The sequence below is a fragment of the Raphanus sativus genome, unplaced genomic scaffold (assembly GCF_000801105.2).
Source record: "Raphanus sativus cultivar WK10039 unplaced genomic scaffold, ASM80110v3 Scaffold0539, whole genome shotgun sequence".
Classification (NCBI taxonomy): domain Eukaryota; kingdom Viridiplantae; phylum Streptophyta; class Magnoliopsida; order Brassicales; family Brassicaceae; genus Raphanus; species Raphanus sativus.
In genome coordinates this window covers 15865-36429 of record NW_026615857.1, presented here as the reverse complement: position 1 = coordinate 36429, position 20565 = coordinate 15865, and the positions used below count along the sequence as shown (strand labels likewise).

The window sequence follows — 20565 nt, the reverse complement described above, 5'->3', positions numbered from 1 at the left end:
GTGTAACTGCCCTAAATAAAGAATTTGTGAATATCGAGGCCAGTGGATGTTCGACTCGTTTTGTTTACTTAATATTTTAACTGAAATTTTTGTATGTGAAAATATTATGGTCCATATATTGAAAAGTAAAACAAAATTACTAATATATCGTACTACTACTAGTAATAGTATATTTAATTATTTTGTATACTTTGCACTTGCAAAATTCTTAAATATATCTCAAACAAGCATTTGTGGTTATCAAAATGGATGATAGATTTTACAGTAAATGTGTTTTTTTACTGCGACTGATCGATGGTTTTGTTATTACTAATGTGTAACATAGATGTACGTGCATCTTGTTATTTTTTGGTCAAAACCATCATTTTCATTCTAAAACTTAAAACAGAGATTCAGATACAACTCTTGAAGGGCCATACTGCAGGTTTAAGAGACCATTTTTAGCTAAGCCGTCTGCCCTCACATTAAAATACTCTAGAAACATACCTAGAGGAGATAGGAAGTGAAGAAGCTTCTCAACACGCCAATGTCATGGAAATGTGTTAGATTTAGGTTAATTATAGGCTTCCAACTTAAAATCAATTAGCAATGAGTGGATTGGCCATAACCCTTTATAAATAGTAGATTAATTTTTATATTTTCGATGTGTGATGTTTTCATCAATACCCTCCATCACGCTCAGACATCTAGGTCTGAAGCGTGGATAATGTGGGAAATAACATCCACAGAGGGCCCAACATCAGTATAGTAGTAGTAGTTGTAGTAAATTAGGTCAAAGGATCTTATCGCTCTGATACCATGTTAAATCCGGGTTAATTATGGGTTTCCAAACTTAAAATCAATTGGCAATAAAGTGGATTGACTCTAACCCTTTATATAGTAGTAGATTAATTCTTTATATTTCCGATGTGTGATGTTTCTTATCAATAGAATGCCCTTCAGTGAGTGCATCTTATTATGTTGTAAGAAAAATGTAGGAACATGAAGTACCATAGTTGCTCTTATTAGTTACATATGCATGTCATAGAGAAAGGACCCATGGGTGACTTCAGAAATAATAAAACTTAAATTTATTAGAAATGAGGCAATGTGGATGGGCAGAGAGTGGAGAGGATATGATGACAATACCTGTTCAAAAATGTCAATAATAAGATAGATAACTTGAAAATATTACATTCATAAAATAATGTATATATGCATGATGGGAAGTTGAATCAAACTAAAAGCCATATAAAGGGAGCGTGAAGGAAGAATGAAAGATTAATAACAAAGAAATGATGTGTTGAAAATTGACGTAAGGAGAAGAAATTGTTAAAGCATGTATATATTATATATATATATATATATATATATATATATATATATATAACTGGGGGAAATGTGGGTATTATATTTGTATGGTTGTAGGAGGATGTGAAATATAGTATACAAAGAAACCCTAAAATAAAAGAAACCCAAAGAACGAAAAAAATAAAGAAAATAGAGTTGGGCATGCATGATGGTGTTTGTGTATCCACAGACCCCGAGGACCTAAACACAGACGACGTGGGCACTCTTCTGCTCTTTCTCTGAACTCCATGTGACCCCCACAATTTCTCCTAGCAATACCATAACACATGCATGTGTACTTTTTACAATGTTTTTTATTTACATTTTTGGCTATATTCTTCAATCTATGGTATAAACTTTCTATAGCTGTGAGTAGTCGTTGCTGCTGCTTCCACTTTTTTAACTTCGAGGAACTATTATGCAAACCTTTAGTTTATATCAACCGAAATAATGCCACACAATATAGTTAGTGTAACAGTGGTCGAAAAATAGATAGACAATAACAATCCTAAAAGGAGTTGTTTATAGCGATTGAGTTTGGCGATGAGAAAGGAAATAGTTTTTCATGAGAGATTTGCTACTATACGTGGAGTCATCATAGGCAAACTTCTGAGTGAAACAAATTACATGATATCATGTAGATTACCTCCCCCCCCCCCCCCCAGAAATTAATACATTAATTAAATTTTTTATCAGTCATTTGAGAAAAAAAATCCGCTATATTAATAAATTTATTTATGATTTTCGAATTTAATAATAAATACCAAATGCTGGTCTTGTAGAATTGTAGATGATCTATTTTCGTCTGGTATCCTCTTTGACTTAAATAAATTCGAAAGTTTTGTTATTTCTAATAGAAAACAATAATTCTTATTATAATCTAAGAAAATATGTCAATAAATTTAATGTTCAAAAGAAAATAAAAATGTCAATAACCGTGAGCTATCTCTAGTATTAAGTAATAACGATTTTTTTTTAAAAAAAAATCCCTGTAAAATTAAAAATAGCAAACTATATAATAAGCATTCTGCTATTGAAAAGCATGAGATATAAAACTACAAAAGCCTAGCTTAGGCATATGGTAGACTTGGATTACCATTCTGGATGTGAAGTGCCGGCAATGGGTAACTACGTACAGTGCGGATGATATATGTGCTTGACCAGTGATCTGGTGACATACTAATTTTGATCGACGACCTCAGTCTGCTCCTCCTTAAATCTCTTCTAGTTTGTTGTTTTCTTACACTGTCATACGATTGTGAAATTCTCTAGAACCGATCTATTTTGTCATTCATGTACAATGAGCCTTGACGAGTCTAATAATTCCAAATTGTCCTTACCACTGACTTACTATTCTACTACCACATTCGTGGCAATCTATATGCTCTATTTGTCCTTTTGTCTCTTCACGCATTTTTGGTTGTATATGCACACACAAACTCTTAGGACAACATTTATATTTCTGTAAACAACACCAATTGTAATTTCCTGGCAAAGGCCAACATTTATGTTTTTGTAAACAACACCAATTGTAATTTTCTGGATCAAGCCTCACATTAGGCTATATTCCTCAGTTGTGTGAAATGATATGTGTTTCATCTTGTGATACATTTTCATCTTCTCAAGCATGTGAAAGCATTTTCACCACTTGGTTTCTAGCTTCGCCATTGAAAAATTAAAATTTTGGTATTACTAGTGACAGAAGACCGACCCGTAGACAGAAAACGTATACTACTAACATATGGCTAGTATATATCAATTTTGGTGGAAGCCAGAATATCCCTATATAATTAAGTTATACTAAAGAGCTAACTCAACTCTCGAACATCTTGTGGGATTAACTAAAAAGTACAGCTCCTTAGTTTCTATAGCGAAGAAAAAGGTGATTCTTTTAACAAAATTACCAGCTCTCGCTCCTCATCTGAGGGTGGAAGCAGCTAAGAAAATAAAAGTCACTATTTAATAAAATGAACCAAAATAGTTAAATACACAGAGACACACGCAGATGTCCAAGAGTTGACATTAGCTCATAAGCGGACTTTTTATTAGCAAGCATTTAATGTATTACTTTTTAGTACAGTATTAAGCATCATTAGCTATGAAACTTATGACGATAATTGGAAGTCATTATATTCATTGACTTTCGACACCCTTTAGCAAATTAGAAAACAGACTAAATACAGTTACATAAAATAAATCTGTCCGTTGGATTATTTTATACTCTAAAACTATGTTTATCAATATTTAGTAACACTAATACTCCATCCGTTCAAATTAGATGTTTAAACTTTTATGTAAATAAAAAGATATTTAAATGTTCATTTTTACTTTATTTATTTAATTAATGAAATTTTGTAATATTTGTTGTTTCTTAATTTAATCAGAAACAGAATAGATAATGTGAAAACTCATTGAAATCATAAAGAGAAATTTGTTTGTAACAAATTTTTTCCTCTACTTAAAAAAGGAGAGAGTATTAGTTAAGTGTTTGTGATTATAATTAAAGTTGCATTAAGTTTTCTCTCTTAGTTGTTGTATTAGTAATCTTTATTTTGGTCAAAACTGAAATGGGAGCCAAAAGAACAGAAAATGTGGTACTCACATGCTGCAATCATTAATACAGGGTAACAACTGTCCCAAACATCACCTCTTAACACTCTAACGTTCTCTCCTTTCATAAACAATCGATTTTTTTTATCTCACAAATGTATAAACTCCATACAAAACAATGCATGCTACCAGCATTCTAACCCTGATTAATGTTTCTTTTTCATCTGTTGTTCCAAACATTGCCATCAAATTCAAACCTCGTGTTAATGCGACTGAAACAGACAGAACACGACCAATACTTTATACATATAGAATTTATGAGATGAAAGGAGAGCAAAGAAAATGAAAAGGGAAACTAAAAGCTTATGTTAAGAGAGACAACAAAGAAAGAGGTTTAAGGAGAAGGAAAGTGAGGTCGATCAAAGTGGAGAAGCTGAGCTGAACATTTGTGGCAATCCTTTAAGAGTTTGGGTACCATGACATACATGAAACAAACTTTGCAACCAGCTACCACAAGAACTTCTTCCTCTTTCTCCTCTTCTTTGTGATTCTCCATCGATGACTCTGATGAAGACTCTTCGCTCTCATAATACAACGAGCTGTCTTCTTCTGAAAACAAGGTCACATCAGATTCTCCACTGAAGTCATCTGCATTGTCGTTGCTCCTTGGATCTTCCATGACTCTCATTCCGTTGTTCCGGTTTATGTAGTAAATCTCTCCTGTCTAAACATTATTCCACCTCCACACATCAATATTCCAAAGTATAAATAACTACTTTGACGTTAAGAGAAGTGACAGAATGATTCTGCTTTCCTTAATGCAAGGTCATGAGACTAAACAACTTGGACTAGTTTTTTTTTATTAATGCAAATCTCTCTGGTGATATACAAGAAAACATTTGTTCCACTAAAGAAAAACCAAAACAAAATTTATTCCACAAAGAAACAACCTCAAGAAAAGAAAAAACCTGAAAATTTCAGTTAGGGTTGTTTCTCTTTTAGTTATGAAAATCAAAACCTTGGGAGCATTTAAAGCCAATAAAAACAAAGGTTGATGTAGTAATAAATGCAACACAAGTAACACAACAAACAAAATAATTGAATTACAAGGAAACACATGAAGTTACTTTTACCTTAAGATCAAGACACTGTTCCAAATGTGGAGGAATAGAGATGTGAGAATTGAGCTCCAAAGTTCCATCTGAGATCGGTATATGATCTTCTTCGCTCTGGTCCCTCATGCCAACCCCATCTTCCAAACTCCTTCTCCGATTACTCAGTGAACAATTCTGCACCGATCTTTCTAGATATTTCGTTACCGTTGCCATATCCATTTTCTTACCTTCTCTTTTGTTTTATACGATCGAATCCACCGGAATGTTACAGAAGCAGAGGAGAAAGAAGATGAAGAGAATAAGCCAAATAGAGAGTTCTGACAAAGTTTTAAGGTAGAAAACAAATACGAAGAAACACTCTTTAATTAAGGCAAAAAAAGTCGTAAGGAATAGTTTCGGGAGAGTGATCGGTTCACGCGCCGTATGTCTACGAGCGCGTGTGGGTTGTTGGGTAAAGAGAAAGATGGAGGGCCGTAGCTGTCAGGCGCGCAACGACCACTGAGGCTCGCATTTTGTCGCACCTCCGTGTGATAAAAGAAGGAACATATGACCATTTCTACACGAGCGGGTCATGCGCGTGACAGTACATTATCATCATGGTTTCGGTTAGTGAAAAGTGTCAACTGTTATCAGAGGATATATTTATTTTTGTCCTTTAATACAACTCTCAATCATTCTAAAAAGTCTTCGTGGATCTTAGACTACGACTTAATCAATGATACTAACTTGTCACAGAGTTCAACTCTTTTCCCAAGTGTTACCGAGGTAAGAGGTGAATCTGATCAAGCATTCTGCATCATTTATTTACCTCGTGAAAAAGGATATAAAACACCAAGACAAGAAGCAGAACATAAAACATTTTCAATAGTTAATTTCAAGGTGATGATGACGACTGACAAAAAAGAAGTGCCAGTACCAGAGATATTAATAGCAATTGACAAAACACGAAGTGGAGGAATGATCTAGTCGTCAGTGTAGTTGACAGCGAGATCCCAATAGTGAGGGACACCAGCATCAGCGAAAACTTTCTTGGCAGCTGATTCCGTTAAGCACTCTTGTACATGAAACCTGTGAAAACTCGGTTTCGCAACGCTTCCTTGCCAAACCAACCAGCACTTGTTGTTGTCTCCACTATTCTCGTCTTCGTCTTCATCTTCTTCCTCTCCTTCCTTCTTCACCGCTTCTTCCCAGTTTATCCGCTTCAACATAACCTTCCCGTATCTCTTTATCACTTTACTCTTACCCTCCACCACAATCACACTCATGTCATCCGTCATCACGCTACACCCTGTCAATCTGTTCTGTCTTGCATTCATCTCCACCTTGAATCTCGTTTTGGGATGCGACAGCTTGTTGACCTTGTACACCGACACTATCGTCTCCAGCGTTGTTGTTGGATCGTCGAAGAGCTTCCTCTCTTTCTTCTCACGTTTCTCTGCAGGAGTTAGCTTCCTTGCCGCGTTCCTGTCCACGTGAGCCTGCTCACGTTCGGCAGCTGCTGTGCGGATCTCCTTTTCAAGCTTGGTTGGGTCTTGCGTTGCTTCAGAACCAAGGACCTTCATCAGGTTGCTCATTTTGACCTTTGCTTTTGGTGGTTCAAGCAACCCTTGCCTGATCATCTCCTGTTTCTCCTTCTCTTTTGCCAGACGCCTCTGGGTTCGCAGCTTCTTCTGTTCCCTCTTTGTCAGTTTAAGAGGCTGAGGTGGAGGAGGCGCTGCCTCAGCTGGTGGCTCTATGGGACGGGGATGCTCAATGTAATGTGTGAGTTTTGCTATCTTCAGGTCGTTATCGGTAATGGTCCCATCAGCTATGTCGCCATATACGCCACTGGTGAGCACACTTGCATCCCTGAAAGAGAATAAAATTATGAGCTAAGACAACCCATCATGAACATATACAGAAAAGTAAGACCAAAAGAGCACAAAGCCGCGCAGATTAACTAATTGGTCTGCATGGAAGAAAGGAAAGTAGGTGGTTCACATATCACTGAGTCGATTCAATGTTACCATATTCTACTAGTAATCACATGGTGCCATCCCAAACTTTCAGAAGCAATATGCGGCAAACTACTGAGCACACTTAGCCAGCACTCAACAAAATCAACAAATTGCAATCTCAGGTACGCATATAACTAACCAGAAATGGGAAATAATTCAAAAACTGACACGAATAACACTAAACCAACGCGAACAGAAGCTACTTATGGTGATTCTTCAGTCCAATACCCACGTAGTTACACGTTCAGTTTGATAACTGTGGTATGAATTTGTTTTCCTCAGAGTTATGCCATGTAAAGTCATCAGATGAATATTCGAAACAAACAAAACAGCAATAACAAAAAAAAGCAGAGTGAGAAGAATTACGTACCACCACTCAACATCTGTTATCACTTCCTTGGGCTTCTGTTTTCTCGGGGCACGTTCGGATACTTCTATAAAATTTGGATTGATATCATCCTTGGCCTTGGCCAGATGGGCTTGCTTCAACTTCAGTTCTCTTGCTTTTGCTTCACCAAATTGATACTAAATGAAAGATTAAAAAATAGACACAAGTGAGACCTCTGTAAAGGCCAGGAATATAAAATGGTTAAAAAGAATTTCATCAAATAAAATACAATGCATACCTTTAACTTAAGACTCTCAGCATCCCTAGTCCATTTGCCTTCCTCAACAAACTCAAAACTCATACGTTTAGGTCTCAAAATCTTGTTTTTATCAATCCCCATGCTTGGATCAAAATGGGGGTTTCCCTCAGGATTTACTTCCAGTTGGGGTTTGAGAATCTGAAAAGCATCTTTCTTCTGTTTGTTGATGTTAACCTGCCAACATCCAAGTAGTACATTAGGAGCTCGATCACAAAAAAAAGTAAAACATTAGAAAGCTTAGACATTCAAACTAACTCCACTGACCTTTAATGTACTAAGATTGCTTGGTTTAGTCACACTAATCACATTCCCATGTTCATCAATCTCCCTTCCAAGTGCATCCACACGCAATACAGGGGGCTTGGCCGGTTTCTGTGCAACAGCCATTGTCTCTGTGGGTGCCTGTACTGAGAAATAATTAAGAGCTGAAGAAAACTTTGGATCATGACGGAATGCCATCTTCGCTGCCAACTCCTGAGCTTTCCTAACAGCTTCAATATTGGAAATACACTCAGTAACAGGGAAGATAGTATGTGGCAGTGCTGAAGCAGAAGATGTTTCTGCAGAGACAGCAGGTGTGGTAGTCGATGATTGCACTCTGGTATGTGGACTACCTTCTGAAGTTGGCTTAGTACCCTGTTTCATCTGCGAAGAGAAGAGATAAAATCAGTTTATCAAACTACAAAGAATGAATGCAAATGTCCAGAATAAATACAAATCTTACCGAAGAAAGCTTCTTAAACCTATCCGCAATTCCCTTTCCACGCTCTATGGTTCTCTTAGCTCTCGCTAACACATCAAGAGACGAGCTTGCACTACTTTTCCCAGCTGTTGAGGATATACTTCCTCCATCTGTACTAGATTTTTCATGAACCTCATGAGACCTGACAATACTAACTCCCTTATTTTCATCCTTTGTAGATATCGAAGATACCTTAGTGAGCACGGTTTGACTAGGGCCCAAAGAAGTCTCCAATACAGTAGAATTATACGAAGCGTCGCCCTCCTGCAACAGAAAGAAGAAAGATATGAGCATTACAAACACAGCTCCAACCTAAAAAGATCAAAGAGAAGGCATAGAAACTCACAATCTCGACGCCACTAGCTCCGTTCATGGCCCTAGAACCCTCCTCAAACCTAGATTTCTTCTTCTTCCCTTCCCTATTCAAACTCTCCTCCTCTCTCTCTTTCCTCTTGCTCCTCGCTTCCTTATCCTTAGACCTCTCGTGATGCTTATCCCTATCTCTACTCTCTTCCCTGTCCCGAGCCCTATCTCTCTCATCCTCCTCCCTATCGTAGCGCCTCGATGATGACCGGTAGCGATCTGAATCGCGACGCCTCGAGTCGCCATCGCGATCGCGGACTTGATGCCGGCGTGTGGCTTCACGTTCCGGCGAACGATCCGCACTCGAATCTCGATCACGATCGTCTCTGCTGCTCCTGGAATATCTCTCCTTATCCATTTAGGGTTTCTTCCTCGCAACAACCAACAAGTTTGCGTTTCTTATAATAATCAGAAACCTGAGTGAGCAAACACCCCGTAATATACCAGCGAGCGACGCGGGTAAAAGGCACCGGCAAAATCTATCGCCGACTACTTGTCGAGCTTCTATAATGGGCCATATCTATGACCCATTTATGAAATTTCCTTTTAAAATTATTTGTTGTATGGGCCTTATTAATTTCCTTTTTTCAAATCTACTTGTTAATTGGGCCTAAATGCGGCTTCTATGTCATTTATTTTCTGTTTTTAATGAATTATATATTTGGAATATTTTTATACTCGACATAATGCATCTTTAATAATAGTATGACACGGTGTTAAAAAAAAGAATAATAGTATGATACTTTTCTTTATCGACGTCACTTTGATTTCACATTAAATGGATTGGATATCTCGAAAATATCTCACGAGTTATACGGGACATGTGCTTTTATTTAGCACACATAACTCTTGCCAACAACCGGTCCTACAATCTTCTCCTTGACAATATAATATTTTTCTTTTCTGCTTGACAATATGATTTGATTATATGAATTAGTGATATAGTTTTTCAAAAAATAATTAATGAAATATAGTTACGTTGAAGATTGAAATGTTTGTAAAGAGAAAAAGAAAGAAAAACGATTCAATACGCTACTCTATATTGGTAGTGGTTACTATTTAAGGAAAAAGTTAATTATATTAAACTCACGTGTTTTAATCCAACTTTCCCCTTGTAGATTTAAAAATACTAAAAAATAAAAGAAATGGTGAAAAAGTAGATTAGATATTTTCTCAAAAGATAGGAAAGGATTCCATGTCACCTACACCGTTAGATCTGAAAATCTTATGACTTTTCCATACATCACGACGGCACAGAGGAATACATCCCAAATCCCTACCGTATTTAATTAGTACAGCAATTAGTTGAGACAGATACAGCTTGTCCTGTCTTATTGACTCGCAAAGATTTGCAAAAAAAAAACTTTTGACAAAATCCCTTCGGAAAAATGGAAAACGTGTTAAACCGAACTTGATTCTTCTTCACTCCAAAAAGCAGTTAGTTTCTCGAACGAACGATAATCATGAGCAGCACCACCGAGAGAGTTCCGTGCGACTTCTGCAACGAGCGAGCGGCGGTTCTGTTTTGCAGAGCCGACGCTGCGAAGCTCTGTCTGCCCTGCGACCACCACGTGCACACGGCCAACCTCCTCTCGAGAAAGCACGTGCGGTCCCAGATCTGCGATAACTGCGGCAACGAGCCGGTCTCCGTGCGGTGCTTCACTGACGGCCTCGTGCTGTGTCAGGAGTGCGACTGGGATGTTCACGGGAGCTGTTCCTCGGTCTCCGACGCTCACGTCCGCTCCGTTGTCGAAGGGTTCGCCGGGTGTCCGTCGGCGCTGGAGCTTGCAGAGTTGTGGGGGATTGATCTTGAAGGGATGAAGGAAGAGAAGAAGCAAGTGTTGTTGCCCATGATGATGGAGAGTTTTGGGATGCAGTTGGATTCGTGGATCTCTGGATCTGACATTATGCAGCAGGAGCTGGTGGTTCCTGTCCCCAAGGAAACGACGGCGTTTAAGAAAGGTGGGTCTACTAGCTGTGGGAGGTATAAGCAGGTGTTGTGTAAACAGCTTGAGGAGATGCTCAAGAGTGGTGTAGTCGATGGTGGTAATGGAGAGAGAGAAGGAGAAGGAGAAGGAGGAGAAGGGACTATGGTTCCGGAGAGATTGGGATGGAGAAGAGATGAAGAGGAGATCAGTGGCGGTGGAGAAGTGAACCAGCAGCAGCCTCAAACGACGTCGTTTACATCTTTGCTGTGGAATGCTGCTAATCCTAGTGATGGCCAGAGACAGAGTACTCAGGTTTGTGAAATTGTTAGAACAAAGAAGGTGTTAAGATTCTTAGCATGTGTCGTCACTGTTGAACTTGTAGATTTGGGATTTTAACTTGGGACAGTCAAGAGAACCCGAGGACACTAGCCGTGTGGAAGCTGCTGCATATGATATAAAAGATGCTGCTTCATTCAAAATCAAGAAGAATGATACTTGTTCCACTAAAGCCAAAGGTGTTAAAGAGATTTGCCAGGTAAAAATGTATTTAGCTTCACCCTTCTCACCTCGTTAAGAGATTAGTAATAGAGACAGATTCAGAGCTTGAGATATTAGTTAGAAATACAATACAAGTTGGCTTGTGTTAGCCAACTCAAATGTGATCACCATCATACATACGCACATATTATGAACATGTGATGCTGATTAGGATTTTTTTACAGGATGACTACAATCAATCTACTACTTCAGGGCAGGTATCTGAGAACAGCAATCATCCAACTACCTTTGGCTCCGAGAAAGGTTCAAACTCTTCTGGCGAGTTACATTTCGCTGAAACAATTGCTGGAACTAGCTGTAATAAGACCACGAGATTAGTGCCAACCAAGGCTGATCTGGAGCAACTGGCTCAGAACAGAGACAATGCAATGCAACGTTACAAAGAAAAGAGGAAAACACGGAGGTAAATGCTTTGCCCTCCTTTCCCACTTTGAATTATTTTTTTGTAAAGTAACAAAATTGTTACGTTTTTCAGATATGATAAGACCATAAGGTATGAATCGAGGAAAGCAAGAGCTGATACAAGGTTGCGTGTCAAAGGCAGATTTGTCAAAGCTACTGAAGCTCCTTATTATCCTTAAAGGTCTCTTTCTCTTGAGTTAGGAACTTTTTATTTCTCTACTTCCACTTCCTCGTAAAATGTATATATTTATTAAGGTCGGTCTCGTTTCAAAATTGATCTTTTTGTATGTTACCTTGGAAATTTCTCTCTTTGAAAAAAAAATAATGGTCTCAAGACTTGTAGTAGCAAATGATCTGGTTGACTGTTTTCTGGTCAGTCCAATCAAGTTCCTAGATCAAAACCTTCTTTCTTACCACAAATCTGATTGATCAATCTTTATTAGTATTATTTTTCCTGAATGTGTAATGTAACGAAATGAGTTGTTTGTTTATAAAGATTGTGATGAAATTTAAGTAACGACAGACCAAACAATCAGGTTGTGAATGTACAGTGTTTTTGCCTCTTGCAACTTGAAAATGTGATATCATCAATTTGCTCCAAACCTTGGAAAAGAAACTCTTAGTATTGGCTGTCCATGAAACTAACAAGAAGCTCATTCACCATGCCTCGGTCCGGCATCTTCCCAGCTGCTCCATATATCGGAGCCAAGCCACCTGTGATCGGTCCTGGGTTTGCTTTCACCTGACCAAAAACATAGTAATAACTGAGAGATCAATCAACTGAAGAGAAGAAACGAGCAATCAAGTCAAAAGACTTCTTCTCATCGGTAGACGTACAGTTTCAACAGCTTCACGCAGATCCTGGAGGAAGTCATTGACCACAGGGACGTGTTGAAGAGTTACACATATATGAATGCTGATCCAAAAACACAGACATGAAACAGTTTCAGAAAAGTGAAAAGGGAAGAAGAATGAATGTCTTGGGCTTTCTTTAAGATTTATACCTGTTGGGTCTCTGTAGTGCATTCAGATGCCAACCTTTTGAAGACATGATGTCATTAACCTCAAAGATATCTAATGCTTTAGAACCAAACGCCACGATTGTCATATCTGGCTTTCCAACTACAAACAGTTCACTGATTCCTCTTACACTGCAGATCATTGATCAGAATTGATAGTCAAAGCTAGCTATGTAAAGTTATAAGAAAAGGACAAAAGCAATAATACAAACCCTTCCTCTAGTCTCTTTGATGCTTCCATTATCTTTCCTGTATTTTCTAGATAGCCTAGTGAAACAAACAGAATCAACTATGACACAACTCTAGTGACTAGAAAAACTTGAGAGACTTTTAGAGAGTTTGGGTGTGAAACCTTCTTCGCCGAGAGACATCATTGCAGCCCAAGCACCAGCAACCAAAGAACCAGGCCTACTCCCAGCTATAGTTGGAGACACGTATAGTCCTCCTGACCATTCAGTTACTTCAAAAAAAAAAACGTAGTTGCAAACAGTTAAGACCAATACCGAAGATAGGATTTGCATGAAAATCAACGGTTTTTTTACTTACCAGCAACAAATTGGTGCTGTTTTTGTAAATGCAGGAGCAGATTTATTTTTGCAGGCAGAACAAAAAAAACAGATGTCAGGTAAAATATCATATATGAATCGACATCAGAACACAGGAACTGAATAAGACTAATTCATATGTGATTGGTAAATAATAGAGTGGGAAAAGAAGAAAGTAATTTTTTTACCTTTCTGATCTCATGATTTCTGTAGAGAACTGTACTAGTTCCTTTAGGAGCCAAACCATATTTATGCACGTCCACCGAGATTGAAGTGACTCCTTTTACAGAAAAATCAAAAGCTGGGATCTCGTACCTAAGAACAACAATGAGGAAAAAAAACAAAATTAACTAATATGCATGTCTTTTTTTGTAGGGAAAGAAACTGGTGTACATACCCAAGTTTACGAGCGAAAGGTAACACAAAACCACCAAGGCAAAGGTCAACATGGAAGCATATTCCATAGCTAAGAGCCAGTTGACCAAGCTCCTGTATATTGAAACAAAAGAAAAAGGAATATATCCTCCACATTGATTGCAGATAGAAGAACTGAAATGTCCATAAAATTACAGGAGAGATGGAGAAACCAGTTTTACCTCAATAGGATCAATGATGCCATGAGGGAATCCTGGTGCTGATCCAACAATCTGAAAACAAATATTGTTTTAAAAGATCATGTAATAGAGAGGCAATACACAAGCCTTAACTTTAAAGCTGCTTCAAAACATTACCATGATGGTGTTTCTGTTAATATGCCTCCTCATTGCCTTCACATCAGCTCGGAAGTCTTTGCCTACTGGAACTCGCCACAACTTGATGTTAAAATACTGAGCCGCCTTATCATAAGCCGAATGACCCGATTCAGGTATAATCCTACACTTACATATACGAACCATCAGTTAAAAGTTTATACTATGTAAAATGGTAAAATGTAGGAGGAAAAACATTACATTTCTGGCCGTTTGATTCCCTTCTTGTACTTCATATAGTCTCGAGACGACTTCACTGCCAACACAATACTCTCAGTACCTCCAGACGTCATGTTTCCGCATATCTCTTCTCCTGAAACCGCTTCTTTGCTCCCGAGTAAAGCAGCAGTCATTGCCACTACTTCTGACTCAAACCGCACCACACTCTGGAACACGTCTATATGCAACGGATTGGTATGCGCAAACCTTGAAAGAAAAGCCATCATCATCCATACCATACATTGCCATTACATGAAGATAGGAGCTAATAAAAAAAAAAAAAGAACTTGCTATTAGCTTTACATTGAACACGCTTGGTTTATCAATGTAAAATGTCCTTCAGACTCGCTTCCACCTATGTATCTGTTAGAAAAAAGGGTTGTATAATTGTTGTTAAAAACGAAATCTCCCACCAAATCCACTAGGAAAAGCATTCAAGTACCAGAGACATTACACAGTGCCAGAGCATTTGCCTTGCCAAGTAGGATCATTCCTCTTCTCAGTCTCCATTTTCTCTAGAACTTGGGAACCTAGACCTTTTACTGGCAGTTCTTTAGCCCAGTTATTTTTCTTAGAGTTTCCACCAGATTGTAACTGATCAACAACCTGTGAGTTAGAAGAAAAACAAACATACTAGTTAGTCGTCAATGCTGAAATGTAAAAAACATTGAAGTAATCTAACCAAGAAACAGACATAAATACAACTAGTATGGTATCACAGTCTTGATGTAAGTGATTTTTTACTATTGTATTTACAGTCTCAAATATCCCAAGTAGTTTTCTACTTGGAAAACTTGACTCAATGATACAAAAAAATAACCATTGGTCCCTAAGAAATTCTGCTGCTTCTCTGCCAAACAATACCTATATGCCTAATCACTGACTCAGACATGTATAGCAGAAAAACAAAAACTAAAAAGAGAGGAGGAAAGCATTAAATAGAATGGTGGAGAATTGTTTTTTTTTTTATAAATTGGTCATTACACTAAGACAATCTGCAGATTCAGACACAACCCACCTTTTGTTTCTCTGCATCTATGTAGCTTTGGACTCCAGGGATCTTTCTGTTTCATTTTTCCACAAGAAATCATTACTCTCACCCATCAAAAAAAAGAGAACAAGATTGAGATCGGAAACGATAAAAGGATTTGAAGATTTCTCACTTGAAGAATCCCATGATAAACCCCACAAGACATGCTTTCAGGCCTTTCTCGTGGACAACGCCCAACACAGATCCGATGACCTGCCCTAGAAAAAGTGTGATGAGCGGGGTAAACACAAGAGCCAGAGGCTCAAACCCCGACAAACGCGAGTTTAGCGAGCCTCGAGCTTCGATCAACATAGATTTCATCGAAGAAAATGACAAAGACTCCATTTTTTTTCTTTTGTTTCTGGATATTGGATATGTTGATGAGAAAAGTGAAATCTTTTTTAGGACACAGCTAAAGGAATCTAGAAAGTGATTGGTTATAACTTGATGAAAGAAAGACCTCGTTCAAGTCATCGCGTGCAAGCTTTCATATAATATAGCAAGAGATTGAGACAAAGACTTTTCCTTCTTTTTTTGGCGCTTTGTGTTTGGTCTGCGTGTCTCATCACAAGAGTTTAACTTCACACTACACACTTCATCCATCAGTTGGCTTTTAGTTAAATGTTGCAACTCATATAAGATAAGAACAGTACTGGATGGTGATCGAAACTCTTGCTAGCCGCCTTGCAAAGAATTGTACAGAGTTGGGAGGAGTTGACCTATAAGACTATTAGATAAACCAAGGTTGGACCTTTCTTTTGTATCCGTTAAAATTGTAAACCTGAAGATGTGGAAATGGAATTTCTACCAGAGGACAGAGCTCTCTCTTTACAGCAAAAATCACATAAGGATAAACGAAAAGCATATTCCCACACCAAAGGGAAAGAGGGCTAAAGTGAGTCTTGGAAACCATATCAAATTTTGTCGTCCTTTTTTTTTTTTTTTTTTTTTTTTTTTTGTATCTCTGGTGTCTGGGCAGCCACTTTCCCAAATATCTCCCGAAGGGGTCCAGCGCCCCAGCAGTAAGGATGTTAAATCGTTGTGGCCGGGTTTCGAAGCTGGGTATCAAATTTTGTCTTATCAAGTCTTTACATTTGTAAATGAACAAACCATTCAAAGTTCAAACCAAATACAAGAGAGACCGTAGTTCTCAAAACAAATCATCTAGTAATAAAGAAAAGAAAACAAACAAGAGGGATATGATGGAAGGATTGCTCAAATAGGTGTTGCAACAACGGTGATGCATGTATATATGCTAACAATCTGCTGATTGCTTTTTAAGCGTAGTTCAACCTGAAAATATCGTTGAACACGTAAAAGCTTCCTTGTGGCGTCGGCATCAAGTGAAACATAGCTTCCTTCTTGCGAAGCTCCACTTTTTGAATCTGTATCAAAGAAACACTGTAAACATATATACCTGACCAAGTATTTCAATCTTGATTTTGTAGAAGCTACATCAGATGTAAAAGCTTTTTTTTTTGTTTGTTTTATTTTGTTGTCCCAGTTTACAACTACGAGAATTCTAATTTTACTACAAACTTGTTTAAATTTATTTGTAAAAAATAATTATTTTCATAATTATTGTAAATCTGAAATGAAATAGTTGGATTTTATAAAAGTTTAAAAACTTAAACATATCTTTTAAATACTAAACCATAAATAATAATAGTAATTAATAATAACTAAAAGTAACTATCACAATATTTTGGATTAAATGTATTTTTTGGAAAACGATAGCTAATTTACAGTATCTCAAGTAAATTTTTAACAAAATTCTAATTTATCATAAACTTGATATCATTTTTCAAATTTTATCTTTAAAATATAATATTCGTAAATACTCTAATTTTTTTATAAAAAGAACTAAACTAACCGTCCTGAATTGTTAAGCAAAGTTCTAAACCATAAACTCAAATTTTAAAGCATTTTTGGTTGAATGTATTTTTGTAAAATAACATCTAATTTATGATATTTGAAACAATTTTTATAAGTGAATAAATTAAGAAAAAGAAAAAAATCATTTGAATAAAACTCACTTTATTTTGAAAGAGAAAAGAAAAGAGAAAATTATAAACTCCATACAAATGAGAAAAATTATTAGAGACGGTCTAATTGCATCAACTTATGTTTTCGTATAGTCAAAGCCTTTTTCATGATCTGGTTCTTAATCTAAAGACACCCTTGGTCCCGCCACACTCACTTTATTTAATTCGAGGGGTACAAAAAGGTTGAAATGCAAGCCATCAACCAAACATGTAACATCCCAACCTCTTTAGAAACTAGTATTAATATCAAAGTCATGTGTATATATTGTTGTCACGGTGGTTTAATACCGTGTATATATTTTGGTACACATCAAATTCTCCTACATTAAACTCGTATCAGTTACACAACTAGTCCAGTACTTTTTGTCACCCAATCAGATCAAAGAATGTGATTCAGTGAACTATCTGACTAAAAATAAATTTATATTGAATTGTTATCCAAGCACCCAAACACTCTGCAAAACTCGAATCGTCGTCGTCAAAAAAAAAAAAAAAATCAACACTTGAGGTTATCTCACTTTATAGAGGAGACATCATCGTTTCTTCCTTTTGTTTTTGCAGCCTCCTCCGATTGGCAGTTTCCGTACTGGGGGTTTTATCCATGGCCGCTTCTAACCGAAGCACCACCACCACCACCAACTCTTCTCCTTCCACTGGTAACAAAAAGAATAAAAACCCTCATTCGATTAAAAAAAAGAAGGTTTAAACTTTATACGCTATTCTCGTGCTGCTTGAAATAGGTTTTCTCTGTTCTTCATTTTATCTGCCATTTCGTTGATGAAATTTTTGCCCTTTTTGAGAAAGAAAAAAAAAAACATTGTGATTGTAAACTAGTAAAGCTTTGCCCTTTCGGCATGTGCTTGCTTTTTTATGTTACACCAATTTTTTTCTGTATTATTATCTTTTTACTTAGTGGGTGTTTTGTGCTGTGTCTTTATCTGTTCTTTTAGGTTCAGACAAGAGTGTTCTCCAACATCAGGTGACTTTGGTTTTACGAATGGCATTATTACTGGCCTCTTATTTGATGTATAAGCTAGCTCTAGCTCCAGTATTTTGATTACTTGGTGTCTAGATTTTGCAGGACACGAATAGCAGCTTTCTTCGCCCTTTGTGTGGTACTACTACTGCTTTTTCTGCTGGTTCTAACACAGACTCATTTCACATCGGAGGTTAGGTCTCTCTCTGTGATGCTTCCTTTTATCAGTTCTCTAACATTTTAACTCTAGTTTACTTGTTACCAACTAATCTTGTGAATCTCTACAGTATTATATTGTTTTTTTATCATCTTCTTAGCTGTTATTGTACTAAGATGTTGAGGTTTTGTTTTGTTTCATCAATGTTCTCTCAGGCTATGAAAATGCAGCTGATACTACTCCAAGGCCGTACCATTCAAATACAGATATTCTAAGCTTTGAAGAAGTCTATCCTGTGTGTACATCATCTAACAACGTATCCCATTATACTCTCACTAGCTTCTTTTGATTTCTAATGTTCATTTATTTATCTTTTTCTCTTTCCATTTTGTTACAGGGCATGATGAGATATGACGACATGTTTTACCATGGTAACGGTGTACCATCTGACTTTCACAGGCCATCTAATTCTACCAGATATCAATCGTCGCCACAGTACTATGGTGGTGGTGACCTCTATGCTGATGATGATGCAAGAAGCTATTTCGCTCCTTTTCACTCATCAAACCAACATTATCCACTCCCAGAACCTACTCATGTTTCTTCAGAGTTTCTCATGTCTCAGTGGAACGAGATAAACAGTTTAGAGATTGATTACATGATGCGCTCTACCGGAAATCTTGGCTTAAGAAATGGTTATAAATTTGGTCTTAAACTCAACCCCTTCACTGGACCAGTGGCATCATCCACCAGAAGAAGTATGAATCATCAATATCCTAGCTATCTGGACCAATCTGCAAATGATTTTGATATGGTTAGTTTCTCTAATCACTCCCTCTACTAGTAGTTCAGCTTTTTGATACACCTATGCTACTGCACCTTTAGACTCTTTTCTATGTCCGAACCTCTTATTATTAATGGACAAAGCTTGTTGTTGATACACTAACGCAGGGTTCACCACGTCGATTTGATTTTGAAGAATCTGCTGCAAGCTTAAGTTACAGAGAGCAAGTTTACAACCAATGCAGAAGAGCCTCTTTCTCTGCTTATTCTTCTTCTTCTTCTCCTAGACCGACTTGGGATCTTGATTATAATAACCTGTCACCACCACTCGATGAATCAAGAAGTGCAAGCTGCAGGGACTTTTACCATAGCCCCGCTATGTCTGATCTGCTTACCGAGAGAAAGAGAGGAGGGCCTAGGGCCTTGAGACCAAACGGTAAAAGCAAAATGATCACTGATGATCACGCTGGTCGTTTTTGTCAACAAGATCTGCTGCTCTCCAGGTTCAGGGACGACGCAAAGTTCTTCGTTATTAAGTCGTATAGCGAGGATAATGTCTACAAGAGCATGAAGTACTGTGTTTGGGCGAGCACTAAAAACGGAAACAAGAAGCTGGATGCTGCCTATCGTGAAGCCAAGACTAAAAAAGTGGCGTGCCCAGTCTTTCTTTTGTTCTCGGTAAATTGCCTAATCTCAGGCTTTAGCTTTGTGTCTCTGATTCAGTTAGTTCGGTTAGTTTTGATCTATGTTTTTTTCAGGTGAATGCAAGTGCACAGTTTTGTGGAGTGGCTGAGATGGTTGGACCGGTTGATTTCGAGACAAGTGTGGAGTACTGGCAACAGGATAGATGGTCAGGACACTTCCCGGTCAAATGGCTGATCGTTAAAGATGTTCCCAACAGTCTCTTTCGCCACATCATAATTGAAGACAATGACAATAAGCCTGTCACTAACAGTAGAGACACCCAAGAGGTAAAAAAAAAAACTAGACTCTTCTTGTCTTGCACATTCTTTTCTTGATTGTGTTTTCTTATCTGCAGGTGGGGCTGGAACAAGGCAGAGAGATGTTAAATATATTCGATAGCTGTGAGATGCGTTCTTCGATCCTCGACGACTTTAGCTTCTATGAAGAGAGGCAGAGAGCTATACAAGACAGAAAAGCCAGACAACAACGTGCTGTTCTTGAAAATCTCAGAGCCTCTGGTCCAGCAGCACATCACACAAGTTCTCTCCATGAAGACTATGTAAGGGAAATGACCAAGAGCTTTGCAGAAGCTTTGGTCTTGCAACAAAAACTCAATTAAATTTTAACTTAAAAGACCTCTCTTCTTCTTTTGGGGAATTTGTATTTGAAGAGGATTAAAATTGTGGTTTTTATACTCTTGATTTTGTACTATTGACGACATAGTTAA

At 37.6% G+C, this 20565-nt stretch overlaps 5 protein-coding genes across 7 annotated transcripts; 2 read left to right on the top strand and 3 right to left on the bottom strand.

Moving 5' to 3' along the window:
* Positions 1-4118: 4118 nt before the first annotated feature.
* Positions 4119-5515, bottom strand: LOC130502397 (protein CURLY FLAG LEAF 1-like). Its single transcript, XM_056997191.1, has 2 exons — positions 5013-5515; positions 4119-4603 (listed from the first exon to the last, which is right to left on the bottom strand). Exons 1-2 carry the CDS (start codon positions 5211-5213, stop codon positions 4274-4276), a joined length of 531 nt encoding a protein of 176 aa, XP_056853171.1. The 5' UTR covers positions 5214-5515; the 3' UTR covers positions 4119-4273.
* A 256-nt stretch (positions 5516-5771) lies between these two features.
* LOC108818882 (protein RDM16) lies at positions 5772-9196 on the bottom strand. The gene is made up of 6 exons (XM_018591831.2): positions 8727-9196; positions 8363-8644; positions 7903-8283; positions 7618-7812; positions 7362-7516; positions 5772-6842 (listed from the first exon to the last, which is right to left on the bottom strand). Exons 1-6 carry the CDS (start codon positions 9099-9101, stop codon positions 5957-5959), a joined length of 2274 nt encoding a protein of 757 aa, XP_018447333.1. The 5' UTR covers positions 9102-9196; the 3' UTR covers positions 5772-5956.
* Positions 9197-10081: 885 nt separating this feature from the next.
* LOC108822717 (zinc finger protein CONSTANS-LIKE 15) lies at positions 10082-11967 on the top strand. The gene is made up of 4 exons (XM_018595864.2): positions 10082-10983; positions 11054-11206; positions 11394-11632; positions 11705-11967. The coding sequence occupies exons 1-4, from the start codon at positions 10207-10209 to the stop codon at positions 11808-11810; spliced, it is 1275 nt and encodes a 424-aa protein (XP_018451366.1). The 5' UTR covers positions 10082-10206; the 3' UTR covers positions 11811-11967.
* An 89-nt stretch (positions 11968-12056) lies between these two features.
* LOC108822716 (sphingosine-1-phosphate lyase) lies at positions 12057-15665 on the bottom strand. The gene is made up of 15 exons (XM_018595863.2): positions 15327-15665; positions 15182-15227; positions 14618-14769; positions 14467-14526; positions 14146-14370; positions 13927-14068; positions 13792-13842; positions 13593-13684; positions 13384-13510; positions 13197-13212; positions 13003-13110; positions 12863-12917; positions 12636-12782; positions 12469-12547; positions 12057-12373 (listed from the first exon to the last, which is right to left on the bottom strand). The coding sequence occupies exons 1-15, from the start codon at positions 15536-15538 to the stop codon at positions 12251-12253; spliced, it is 1635 nt and encodes a 544-aa protein (XP_018451365.1). The 5' UTR covers positions 15539-15665; the 3' UTR covers positions 12057-12250.
* Positions 15666-17685: 2020 nt separating this feature from the next.
* LOC108820723 (uncharacterized) lies at positions 17686-20558 on the top strand. 3 transcript variants are annotated; one of them, XM_018593734.2, is made up of 8 exons: positions 17686-17894; positions 18189-18217; positions 18320-18407; positions 18587-18687; positions 18769-19185; positions 19323-19832; positions 19913-20125; positions 20194-20558. In XM_018593734.2, the coding sequence occupies exons 1-8, from the start codon at positions 17840-17842 to the stop codon at positions 20455-20457; spliced, it is 1677 nt and encodes a 558-aa protein (XP_018449236.1). In that variant the 5' UTR covers positions 17686-17839; the 3' UTR covers positions 20458-20558. The 3 variants fall into 3 exon arrangements, with proteins under 3 accessions (XP_018449236.1, XP_018449237.1, XP_018449235.1); XM_018593735.2 differs by having other exon boundaries at positions 18311-18407; positions 18587-18666; XM_018593733.2 differs by having other exon boundaries at positions 18311-18407.
* Positions 20559-20565: the final 7 nt, after the last annotated feature.